This window comes from Gopherus evgoodei, chromosome 1 (genome assembly GCF_007399415.2).
Source record: "Gopherus evgoodei ecotype Sinaloan lineage chromosome 1, rGopEvg1_v1.p, whole genome shotgun sequence".
Taxonomy (NCBI): domain Eukaryota; kingdom Metazoa; phylum Chordata; order Testudines; family Testudinidae; genus Gopherus; species Gopherus evgoodei.
The window spans coordinates 275041329-275054251 of NC_044322.1; the positions used below are offsets into that span (position 1 = coordinate 275041329).

The window sequence follows — 12923 nt, forward strand, 5'->3', positions numbered from 1 at the left end:
ATCTAGGTGTCACATCGGAAAGACTTACAGGAGGATGCTAGAGGGAGACCTGTAGGTGCCATGTGTGAACAGAGGGCTAAACAATCTGGAGACAATTTGAAACATCATGGATCCACAGACTTCATGTAAAAATTATACATGATGATAGCCATACAGACAAACTGATTTAAAAACTAGCTTGAGGATGGAATGAGGTCCTTGGGAATACAGTGAACAATCATTTCACAAAATGAATTAGTACCTATTTTTAAGATGACTTTTCAGTTAATTAGGGGACATAACCTGTGAATTTTGAATGTAATATCTACATATCTTTAGCTCCTTTCATCCTCAAGGATCCTGAAGTTTTTTACAAGCTTTATAAATGATATATATGGGAATCAATTCACCTTCCATAGAAATTCAGCCACCTCTGTGGTGGCATACAGCAGCAGTTTCAACAGCAAACACCACCACTAAGGTCTTGTCTACATAGGGAATTTAGTGTGGAGTAAAGTAGGGTGTGAATTTAAAGAACACTATCTATTTTGCTCCCCATGTAGACACTCTTATTTTGCACTAAAATGGTCTTTGTGCGCTTTAGCTTAATATACTTCCAAAGCCTAGGATGTGAAGAATGACAGACTGCCATTGACAACTGAAACAGGAGTGGGAATTCAGGGAGGCAGAATCTAATTAACCAACTTGGAATTTGGCCAGGACACCAAGCCAAACACCCCCAGTCTTGTCAAGAACAAGATGTACAGAGAAAGTGTATGTGTGCAAAATGACACTGAAAACTGGATTCAACTTCCAAAGCTGTCAGATGCTCACCAGACAGATTGGAACTAAGTAGAAAGAAGTATGGCTGTCTGTACAGCCCCACAGTTTGCACAATGAGGGTGTGAATTGAAGCACACTCTAATGTGTTCTGCTGTAACTTCTCCATATGGATGCTGAGGGCGTGAACTAACTACTTCACATTAACATAGTCCTCTTTAAACAGGACTAAATTAGTGCAAACTAGGTACCTTTTAGATTGCACCCACAGCATCCACAGGAGAGTTGTAGCACAGCACACAAGTGTGTGCTGCAATTCACATCCCCATAGTCGAAACTGTGGGGCGATGTAGACAAGCCCTGTGTCTCCTTGGCTTTAGTGTGCACAATTCCAAGCTAGAGACTTGAAAGCAAGTCTTGGGAGGAGATTGCCTTCCTGATCCAGTCTTGTCTCTGGATTTTCTCAAGTATCAGAGGGCTAGCCGTGTTAGTTTCGATCTGTAAAAGCAGCAAAGAGTCCTGTGGCACCTTATAGACTAAGGGCTCGTTCAGACTAGGGGAGGAAAATCGATCTTAGATACGCAACTTCAGCTACGTGAATAATGTAGCTGAAGTCGAATATCTAAGATCGAATTACTCACCCGTCCAGACGGTGCGGGATCGATGTCCATGGCTCTCCGTGTCGATTCCGGAACTCCGTTGGGGTTGATGGAGTTCCAGAATCGATATAAGCGCGCTCGGGGATCGATATATCGCGTCTAGATTAGACGCGATATATCGATCCCCGAGCAATCGATTTTAACCCGCCGATACGGCGGGGTAGTCTGGACGTGGGCTAACAGACATACTGGAGCATGAGCTTTCGTGGGTGAATACCCACTTCGTCGGATGCATGTAATTTCTCCATATGGATTTTCTCAGTTATTATATATAGGAAGGCATAGGGATGCATAGCATTTTACAAAAAATAAGAAAAGTCTCTTCCCCGAGGAGTTTACAATCTAAATAAGAGCTCATAATCTAGAAGGCTCTTGTAGCCAGAAATGCTAGCGTGTCTGACTTTCCAAGTGCCCGCTGAACTCATCACTAGAATGTTGGTTTGTTTACTTATCAAACCTTTATTTCTGAAACACGTACTGCTGTCAGGTCTAGGAGGCTGAGTTGTACTCTAAAGCAGAAGGTATATTTATCTCCGTTTCCCTTCCACCTTTCTTCACAGGCCAGTGGTAAAATCTTTGAAGGATACTGGGCGGGTAGAGCCAGAGCTGTTTGAAGCAGTAACCATCTACTTCAGCGACATTGTCGGCTTCACCACGCTATGCCAATACAGCACCCCCATGGAAGTGGTGGACATGCTCAATGACATCTATAAGAACTTTGACCACATTCTTGACCATCATGATGTTTACAAGGTGAACAGAGCCTCACTTACACTTAAATAATAATCAGGGTACATAAAATATCACAGACTAAGTAATTGGAATAGAATTTGGTAACAAAGGCTCAAAACCAGTACGCTAAATAAAGACAAATGAGAGAAGTACAAGCCAAGATTACGTCTCTCTAATGTGCTTCACATAGCTCTCTGTAAATGGTTTTTGAGACTAAGTGGTCACAGATTCATTACCTAGAATGCTGTGTATTGAGCACTTCATTACCAGAAAGATGTCATCTAATTGGAAGGAATTTGGCATCCCTTCACTTTCAAAGAAGAGATCAACAAGATGACTCTAACAGGCCTTTTCCATCTGAAATTTATATGCATCTTCCAGTAACTGGGAATGGTAACTGTTAATCCTGTTTCCACAGGTGGAGACCATTGGTGATGCGTACATGGTGGTGAGTGGCTTACCAAAGAGAAACGGCAACCGCCACGCAGTGGACATCTCTATGATGGCACTGGATATCCTTAGTTTCATGGGGTCCTTTGAATTACGACATCTGCCAGGCCTGCCTGTTTGGATTCGCATTGGGATTCACTCTGGTATGGAGTCATGGCATCTGAACATGAATGACATAGCTATTCTAGCTAGATCAAAAAGTAAACAGTGGTTAAAAGTGCTTATGCTTCATTATTCATAAATTGATTCTCTGTGAGGACTATGGCATAGCATGACACACAACTGGCCAGAAGCACTGTCAGTCGCATTCCTCAAAAGCATCAACTATAAAAGACCATTGTTGGAGGAAGGGCAGTGGACTTAAATAGACCATTGGCTTGCTCCCATACCATTTAACAACCCCACCTCTGTGAAGTTGGTAGCTGATCAAACCAACCTCTGTAGTTCCTTATGAGATTGAGTTTGTGACATTATACCCACCTGAGTCCTTAGAGACCTTTCCTCCCCCACTGAAAAGCAGGCCTGTGTTAAATGCTTTTGAGGCAAATGTTCTCACCAGGCCCACTTGAGAATCAATTTTTGATTTACTTTATTAGAGTGGCATTGTGGATAATCCAAAGAGCCCAAGTACTTGGGGAAACTTTTTATCTTTGTATTTTTGCTTGTTTCAGTACTCTGTTGTTTATGTCCATCACCAGAGAAGGAATATAACAATTCAGTTATTTGGGAAGGCCCTAAAGACACCACCAGAAACTTCTCCATAATTGTTAATTCTTTCCATCCCCTGCTTCCAAATCTGACACTTAGGAATTATGCTAATACTTCTGCATTTTTGTCTGTATAGAAATATATTCAAATAGTCTTTTAATATATTTAATACATTTAATATATTTTACAAGCTGAACAGAGATAGGCCTGGTCTACAGTTGGATGTGAGACCTCCAGACACTGTACAAAGTGATATAGATAGTGCTTTCAATCAGTGCTGACCCCAGTGCCCCTGCTCTGCTACTAGAAGTGCCATCTTCCAGATGAGACCATTCACCCACCCCCCACTAACCGATAACTCCCATAGTTATGATGGCATCATGCTAATTCCTAAGTTTCAGTTTCTTTCTGGCATGTGTGAGACCTTAAGGGCTTCTCTGAATCCCCATGGAATAACAGCCTCTCTTTCTTTCTCTTTCTCTGCCCTGTCCTCTGCTTTCAGGTCCATGTGCGGCTGGTGTGGTTGGCATTAAGATGCCTCGTTACTGTTTATTTGGAGACACTGTTAACACAGCTTCAAGGATGGAATCCACAGGTTTACGTAAGACTTGAAGCTCACCTCTCTGTGTAATCTGGCAGTAGGCTACTTGTGCGCTCAAATCTAGAGTTCCTTCTCCAGCCAAGAATAACTTTATTATCAAAGCATAGACATTTAAAGATAGAAGATCAAATTGTCCATTCGTCCATTCCACCCTGGAAAATGCAGGCCTATTCTTAGTTCTTGCTTCCTAGTTGATGAAGAGGGTAGGTGCCTGGCTGGCTCAGTTCCTGTGGAACTGGTCATTTTAATGCTGCTGAGATTTAATTTAATTGTATTTATTATATAATTGATTACATTTGGGCACCTGGTGACTTGGATGGGCATCTTTATTATATTAAACATAAATGAATATATATCCCACAGTCTAATAGTTTTGCAACTAGGAATGTTTCCTGGGAGCCAGCCTAAATTTTCTTCCTTTTGCTCAGTTTCTTCCCAGTCCTTCCCCTTCTCTCCCCTCCCCCTCCCCCCCACAAATACTGTTATCACTTCTATCCTGAGGCATTGGCTGGTCCAGCTATAATTATTTAGTTGTTTTAGTCTTTCCTCATATATAATGCTATGTGATGGAGTAGTTATTTTGAGGTTCAGCAATATATGGGTAGTTTTAATGTCATTTGCTCAGAGAATGAGTCCTAAGACATCAATGACAATTAGATACACCTCTGCCATAGCACAGGTTTGCACAGAAAATGAACATCAAATGAATCAAACATTGGTTGCTTGTTTGTTTATTTTTAGCTTTACGGATTCATGTAAGTGGGTCTACTATCTCCATCCTGACGAGGACAGACTGCCATTTCCAGTATAAAACAAGAGGAAAGACTTACCTGAAGGTAACATATACCATGCCTATAAACACACAGGAATGAAACCTATCTAAAGGTATCATACACCTGAGATGTTCACCTGTCTTAGACAAACAGCAGGAGAGCAAGAGAGATGTATCTGTTGGTAACAGGGTAATGGAGACACCACTCCAGAGTTAATATAGCCATTAAAAAAGAATTTGAGGCATGAGTCAAGGCAAAACAGATGTCCTGGAAGTACTGTAGGTAAAATATATAATTGGTAATAAAAATTTGGAGAGGAGGCAGTGATGACTGGGCCTGGTGAGAGAGGCCTATTAATTTGCTCACCTTTGCTCTGTTACATTTATTTGTTTCAGTTTATAAAATTTGATAGGTGCCCATCCTATGCTCTGGGTGCCTGTTACATACAGTAAGCAGACAATACAACCATCATATAATACAGTATAATATAAAGCATATAAATCATATATTGTGCCTATCTAATCTCTAAATTGTGCTTCTCTCTTCTCTGACATATTAGGGCAAAGGAACTGAGATTACCTATTGGCTGACAGGGGTGAAGGACCAGCAGTATAATCTCCCAACACCTCCTTCAGTGTAAGATGTTCTTTATTTGTGGGAAGGGAGAAAGAAGCTCTCAGGCCTTGCACTTCAACCTTCACCAAAAGTGCTGACGTGCACTTCTCCCCACAAAATTTTTAACTTACTTTACTTTTTGGTATTCCTTGGACTCATGACAAGGACACAGCAGCATATGTGTATATGAACACATGCAAGTATTCACAATAGCATTAGTTCTTCTTCGAGTGATTGCTCATATCCATTCCAGTTAGGTGTACGCGCCGCGCGTGCACATTCGTCGGAAAACTTTTACCCTAGCCACTCAGTGGGCCGGCAGGTCGCCCCCTAGAGTGGCGCCACCATGGCGCTCCATATATACTCCTGCCGGCCCACCCGCTCCTCAGTTCCTTCTTACCGCCCGTGTCGGTCGTTGGAACAGTGGAGCGCGGCTTAGCTGACCTCCACTTCCCTAGCTACTCGTTTTCTCGTATATAATTATGCAGTTATAACACTTTTATATATATATATATTTGTATGGTTATACGTTTTTCCTTTGCTAACATGGTTAGTTTAGTTAGCGGGGTTCAGGAAGTAGCCCTTCCATGAGCCCAGTGCCGGAGCCATGCATGGCTCACCAGATTTTCAAAAGGGGCCCGGCTTACCAGAAGCCGCGGCCGAAGAGAGATCTACATGACTCCTGTTTGAAGAATCACACTTGACAGATAAGTGCCCCATTTGCAAGGCTTTTAAGCCGAGAACAAAAAGGTGCGGGACTTTCACTTGCCCCTCCACCTTGGGCGCGGAGTGATGTTCAAGCGGCGGGCAGAAGCGCCTCCTCGGCACCGGACCCCGCCGGTACCACCAAGGCCTTCCGGCACCGACCGTCGCCGGCACCGATGTCGACTCGGCACCGTTCCCTTCTTCCGAGGTCGAGAGAGTCTACGATTCCTGCTGGTGCCTGGCGGCTCCCCGGCACGCGCCGTGGTTGAGCCCCCTGCTCCCGCTACTTCCGTGCCACCTGCATCGCAGCCAGAGAGCTCGCCTCAGTTGCGTTATCCGGCCTGCAGAGGCACCGATGACTTCGGCTCCGTCGATTCCAGTCCCCCAGGACCAGGGAATCCGGTGCCTGGCAGCTCCCCGGCTCGCGCCGTGGTAGAGCTTACTGCTCCTGCTGCTTCGGTGTCAGCTGCACCATAGCTAGACAGCTCGTCTAAGACGGCTCGCCCGGCGCCGACGACGTCGGCACCGTCGATCCCGGTCCCACGAGGGCCGTAGAATCCGGTGCCTGACGGCTCCCCGGCACGCGCCGTGGTTGAGCGTATTGCTCCTGCTGCTTCCGTGCCAGCGGCACCGCAGCCAGAGAGCTCGTCTAGTCGGATCGCCATGCGCTGACACCTACTACGGCACCGATGACGTCGTCACCGTCGATCCCGGTCCCATAAGGGCCGTAGAATCCGGTGCCTGACGGCTCCCCGGCACGCGCCGTGGTTGAGCGTATTGCTCCTGCTGCTTCCGTGCCAGCGGCACCGCAGCCAGAGAGCTCGTCTAGTCGGATCGCCCGGCGCCGACGCCTGCTACGGCACCGATGACGTCGTCACCGTCGATCCCGGTCCCACAAGGGCCGTGGAATCCGGTGCCTGACGGCTCCCCGGCACGCGCCGTGGTTGAGCGTTTGCTCCGGCTGCTTCCGTGCCAACGGCACCGCAGCCTGAGGGCTCGTCTACGTCGGATCGCCCGGCACCGACACCTGCTGCGGCACCGATGGCGTCGGCACCGTCGATCCCGGTCCCACACGGGCCGTAGAATCCGGTGCCTGACGGCTCCCCGGCACGCGCCGTGGTTGAGCGTATTGCTCCGGCTGCTTCCGTGCCAACGGCACCGCAGCCAGAGCTCGTCTACGTTGGATCGCCCGGCACCGACACCTGCTGCGGCACCGATGACGTCGGCACCGTCGATCCCGGTCCCGCAAGGGCCATAGTATCCGGTGCCTGACGGCTCCCCGGCACGCGCCGTGGTTGAGCGTATTGCTCCGGCTGCTTCCGTGCCAACGGCACCGCAGCCAGAGCTCGTCTACGTCGGATCGCCCGGCACCGACACCTGCTGCGGCACCGATGACGTCGGCACCGTCGATCCCGGTCCCGCAAGGGCCATAGTATCCGGTGCCTGACAGCTCCCCGGCGCGCGCCGTGGTCGAGCTACTTCTCCGGCTGCTTCCGTGCCCACGGCACCGCGGCCAGAGGGCTAGTCTAAGTCGGATCGCCCGGCACCGACACCTGCTGCGGCACCGTCGATCCCGGTCCCGCAAGGGCCGTAGAATCCGGTGTCCGACGGCTCCCCGGCACGCGCCGTGGTTGAGCGTATTACTCCCGCTGCTTCAGTGCTGACGGCACCCCAGCCAGACGGCTTATCTAACTCGGTTCTCCCGGCACCGGCACCTACCGAAGCTCTGATGACCTCGGTACCATGGATCCCGGCCCCACGAGGGCCGTCGAATCCGGTGCCTGACAGCTCCCCAGTACGCACTGTGGTTGAGCCTGCTGTTCCCTGCGCGCCGGAGATGTTACCAACGGCGAGGGCTCTCAGTGCCATGACGGAGTCAGTGCTGCCTGACCCGGGCACCGCCGGTACGGGTAATACAGTCTCTTCAAGGGACTGTCCCCTGTCAGTACAGCAGAGCGGCACCGTCTATGATCACGGTCCCGCAGACGCGCCAAGTCCTGTCGGCACACCGGACACCACTGGCAGTCCCGGTACTGTTTTCCTCGGTACGGGTCACACTCACTGCACCGGTCGGTATCCCGTTCGCCGACCCGCTATCGGCACCGTTCCGACATCTGGCACCGGGGCAGGTACCTTGACTCCTGTAGCTCTTCTCCGAGCCTCGAGATCTCGGTCGACCTCCCGACACCGTTCTGGTTGCGGGTCTGGTTCTCGTTCCAGGTACCGATACGCCTCCCGATGCCGGTCCCCGGTGCCGAGTTGGGCAAGGTCCGAGTGAGTCAGGGACTCGGCCCGTGCCCTCTTTTAGTACCTCCATGGCCGTCCGGACACGCATCCGTGTCACCCCATATGCGATTTTATGCTCAGGACCACGATCCTGATATCATGGCCAGCGGGCGCCAGCCCCGAAGCGGAAAGAGCCTTGGCGAATGCAAGGTGTACTCTGCAGGGGCCCTGCACCTCTGGGGTGCGAAGCAACAAGCCTTGCTTAGCTGCGATACTTATAGCACCTGGGTGGAGGAGTTTCTCCCTCGAACCTCCCACCTAGAGTTCGCTGCCGTCTTGGAGGACGGGGGAAAGGATTTACCCTTTGTTGGTAAAGGCATCTTCGCGGCAGAGACAGCCCCAGACTGCGAAGCCTGCTGGACAATAGGGTCCTAATGCGTCTCAGCATGTATACGCCTGCGACCAAACGCAGGCCTTTATGGCCCCAGCCGCCATACTCTGTGCCTAGCCAGAGGCAGAACTCTGGAAAACGGCAAGGCCAAGGTGGTCGCAGACAAACGTCAGGCCCCCTAAAAAGCCAAAGTCGAGGTCCCTCGCAATTACCACTGGGACCAAAGACGGACCTTCCAAGGTTCACCGGAGGGCGGTGTACCAGTCGCAGGACGGGATCCTGATCCCGCTTTCTCCTGGCATGGCCCCAGTTACTTTTAGGTCGCTGGGTCCTGCGCACGATGGAGCATTGGTACCACCTTAAAATTGCTCCAGCCCTGTCCCCCTTCAGCGGACAAAAGGGGCTAGCGGTTTTACTCCCGTTATGCCCTAGTCCCCCACTCGACCACAGGTCAGACCTTCCTGGTCCTGCATGGACTCAACCGGTTTGGGATAAGGTTGAAGTTCTGCATGGTATCCCTGGGAACCATTATTCCATCCTTGCCTCCGGGGGGCTACTATGCCGCCCTGGATAGGAAGGACGCGTACTTTTGCAATGCCATCTTCCCTCCGCATGGGAGATGCCTCCGCTTTATAGCCAGCGGTGAATACTCCCGGTTTACGGCCATAGTCGCCGCCTACCGTAGCTATGTCGGATATGCGTTTTTCCGTATTGGGACGATTCGCTTATCCGAGGAGACTCTGACACACAACCCACTCAGCCGTGGGCATCGTCACGGTCTTATTCACAGATCAAGGCCTGATGATTACTATAGAGCAATCCACTCTGGTTCCCACGCAGAGGTTGGGCTTCCTAGGGGCTATCTTGGTCTCCTACCTAGCCGGAGCCTGCTTATCGCAACTGCGGTTTTAGGCGATGGCATCAATCATCTGAGGTCTGAAGGCTTTCCCAACGACCTCAGCTCGTTCTTGTCTCAGTCTCCTGGGTCCATGGTTGCCCGCAAGTTTGTAACCAAACACGCCAAGCTCCGCCTCCGTCCTCTCCAAGTCTGGCCCACCTCGGCGTACCGCTTGGACAGGGAGCCAATGGTCATGGTAGTCACCGTTCCCTCGAACGCCTTAGGCTCCCTAGAGTGGTGGCTAACCCCCTCCTTGGTGTGGACAGGATGCGGTTTCATCCGCCCCAGCCCTCACTGCCCCTGACGGCGGACGCATCATCTCTCTGCTCGAGTGCTCATGGTCACCTCCGAGCTTAAGGCCTTCGGTCTTCTAGAGAGCTGGCATTCCTCATTAATGCCCCAAAAATCAGAGTAGTCCGCCTGGCGTGCCAGGGGTTCCAGCGGCAGCTGTGAGGCCGTTGTATCTCGGTGTTTACAGCCAACACAATGGCCAGGTGCTTCATAAGCATTCAGGGGGGACATAGTCCTCCCCCCTTTTTTGTCAGGAGGCCATCCATTTCCGGGTCTTTTGCATGGCCCGCTCGATGGAGCTGGCGACGTCCTTTCTCCCAGGCGTTCGGAACGTCTTATCTCTTTGACTCAGCAGGTCTTTCCTGTCTTACGAGTCATCACTCTGCCCCATGTGAGGCGTCCCGCTTTCCGGAAGTGGAAATGGTTCCTCACACAGACCTGTTCGCTCACCGCGAGTGCAGGAAATGCCAGGTGTCCTGCTCCTTCCAAGGTCTCTCCTCGGAATCGATCTTGGACGCATTCCTGATACCGTGGAACGGCCAACTGCATTATGCCTTCCCGCTGTTCCCACTGGTTCGTTACGTCCTGCTCAAATTCCGCAGGGGCGGAGCGTGCGTCATCATGATCACTCCAGAGTGGTCCAGGCAGCACTGACATACCACGTTGCTCGGCCTGTCAGCCCAGACCTCATCACTCAGGGCAATGACAGGCTTCGTCACTCGGACCTGCAGCCTCTTCGCCTCACGGTGGCTCCTGCGTACCTGAGTTGGGGTGACAGGCAGCCTTCCACCTGGTCAACGTACCGAGCCAGGTGGAAGCGTTTCCTTTACAGCTGCAGTACGCTCGATCTTGCTCCTGCTGAGGTCTTGATCCCCTCTTTCTGGCCTGCCTCTGGCCTTTAGCGGCAGGATCTGGCGGTATCATCGCTGAGGATACGCTCAGCAGCCGTCCCTACCTTCCAGCAGGCTAAGATGGACGTTCAGTGTCCCACGCTCTATGGGTTCGAGGTCCCTCAAGGGCTTGGAGCGCTTGCACCCTCGGGTGCGCCGCCCAGCCCCGCCCTGGGGCCTCAACCTAGTCTTGGCCAGACGGGTCTCTGAGATCAGAGCTCTTACGAAGGTTCCACAAAGACAAGGTGCAGTTGTGACCGCACCCGGCTTTCCTCCCTAAGGTGTTTTGGCCTTTCATGTTACCCACAGCTCAACGCAATGGGCATAACCTTTGCACTCCTTGGACATCTGTGGAGTGCTCGCATTATCTTGTGCTGACAGAATCATTTCCTAAGGTGCCCCAGCTCTGCCCCGGTAGCGGGCCAAAGGGAGGGCTTGCTTGTTTTCCTCTCAGAGGATCTCATCTTGGGTGATGGCGGGCATCCCCACTTGTTCTGATTTGGCTCATATTTCACCAAGCCACATCACCGTGCATTCTACCAGGGCTCAGGCTTCATCTGCCGCCTTGCTGGCTCGTGTTTCTACCCACGAGACCTGTCGCGAAGCTCCATTGGTCCTCGGTCCTTACCTTTGCTTCGCAGTATGCCCTGGTTCAGCAGTCAAGGGAGGCTGTAGCCTCTGGCTCGGCAGTTTTATTCTGCCATATTTCACTCCGACCCCACCGCCTTTGTAAGGCTTGGGATTCACCTAACTGGAATGGATATGAGCAATCACTCGAAGAAGAAAAGACGGTTACTCACCTTTGTAACTGTTGTTCTTCGAGATGTGTTGCTCATATCCATTCCGCACCCGCCCTCCTTCCCCACTGTCGGAGTAGCCGGCAAGAAGGAACTGAGGAGCGGGTGGGCCGGCAGGAGTATATATGGAGCGCCATGGTGGCGCCACTCTAGGGGGCGACCTGCCGGCCCACTGAGTGGCTAGGGTAAAAGTTTTCCGACGAATGTGCACGCGCGGCGCGTACACCTAACTGGAATGGATATGAGCAACACATCTCGAAGAACAACAGTTACAAAGGTGAGTAACCGTCTTTTCTGGGATTGCTAATAGGCTTAAGTATCAGAGGGGTAGCCGTGTTAGTCTGGATCTGTAAAAGCAGCAAAGAATCCTGTGGCACCTTATAGACTAACAGACGTTTTGGAGCATGAGATTTCGTGGGTGAATACCCACTTCTTCAGATGCATGTGGTGGAAATATCCAGGGGCAGGTATATATATGCTAGCAAGCAAGCTAGAGATAACGAGGTCAGTTCAATCAGGGAGGATGAAGCCCTGTTCTAGCAGTCGAGGTGTGAAAACCAAGAGAGGAGAAACTGGTTCTGTAGTTGGCAAGCCATTCACAGTCTTTGTTCAATCCTGAGCTGATGGTGTCAAATTTGCAGATGAACTGAAGCTCAGCAGTTTCTCTTTGAAGTCTGGTCCTGAAGTTTTTTTGCTGCAGGATGGCCACCTTAAGGTCTGCTATAGCGTGGCCAGGGAGGTTGAAGTGCTCTCCTACAGGTTTTTGTATATTGCCATTCCTAATGTCTGATTTGTGTCCATTTATCCTTTTCTGTAGAGACTGTCCAGTTTGGCCGATGTACATAGCAGAGGGGCATTGCTGGCATATGATGGCGTATATTACATTGGTGGATGTGCAGGTGAATGAACCAGTGATGGTGTGGCTGATCTGGTTAGGTCCTGTGATGGTGTCGCTGGTGTAGATATGTGGGCAGAGTTGGCATCGAGGTTTGTTGCATGGATTGGTTCCTGAGCTAGAGTTATTATGGTGCGGTGTGCAGTTACTGGTGAGAATATGTTTCAGATTGGCAGGTTGTCCACTACCATCCACTACTCAGACCCTATGCCACCAGCACTCCCAGCTATCTCCGTGACACCACTGATTTCCTGAGGAAACTACAATGCATTGGTCACCTCCCAGAAAACACCATCCTAGCCGCCATGGATGTAAAGGCTCTCTACACAAACATCCCACACACAGATGGAATACAAGCTGTCAGGAACACTATCCCTGATGATGCCACAGCACAACTGGCTGCTGAGCTCTGTGCCTTTATACTTACACACAACTATTTCAAATTTGATGACAATATATATCTCCAGATCAGTGGCACTGCTATGGGCACCCGCATGGCCCCACAATATGCCAATATCTTTATGGCCGACCTG

The 12923-nt window shown here is 50.7% G+C and overlaps 1 protein-coding gene across 1 annotated transcript in view; it reads left to right on the top strand.

The window, feature by feature from the left end:
* The window catches only part of LOC115644910 (heat-stable enterotoxin receptor-like), a 70857-nt gene that overhangs the window by 54385 nt on the left and 3549 nt on the right, over positions 1 to 12923 (top strand). The window contains exons 22-26 of the mRNA XM_030549361.1: positions 1979 to 2171; positions 2569 to 2743; positions 3811 to 3909; positions 4651 to 4745; positions 5242 to 5318. Coding sequence (XP_030405221.1) covers positions 1979 to 2171; positions 2569 to 2743; positions 3811 to 3909; positions 4651 to 4745; positions 5242 to 5318 — 639 coding nt within the window. The remainder of the gene's footprint in view (positions 1 to 1978; positions 2172 to 2568; positions 2744 to 3810; positions 3910 to 4650; positions 4746 to 5241; positions 5319 to 12923) is intronic.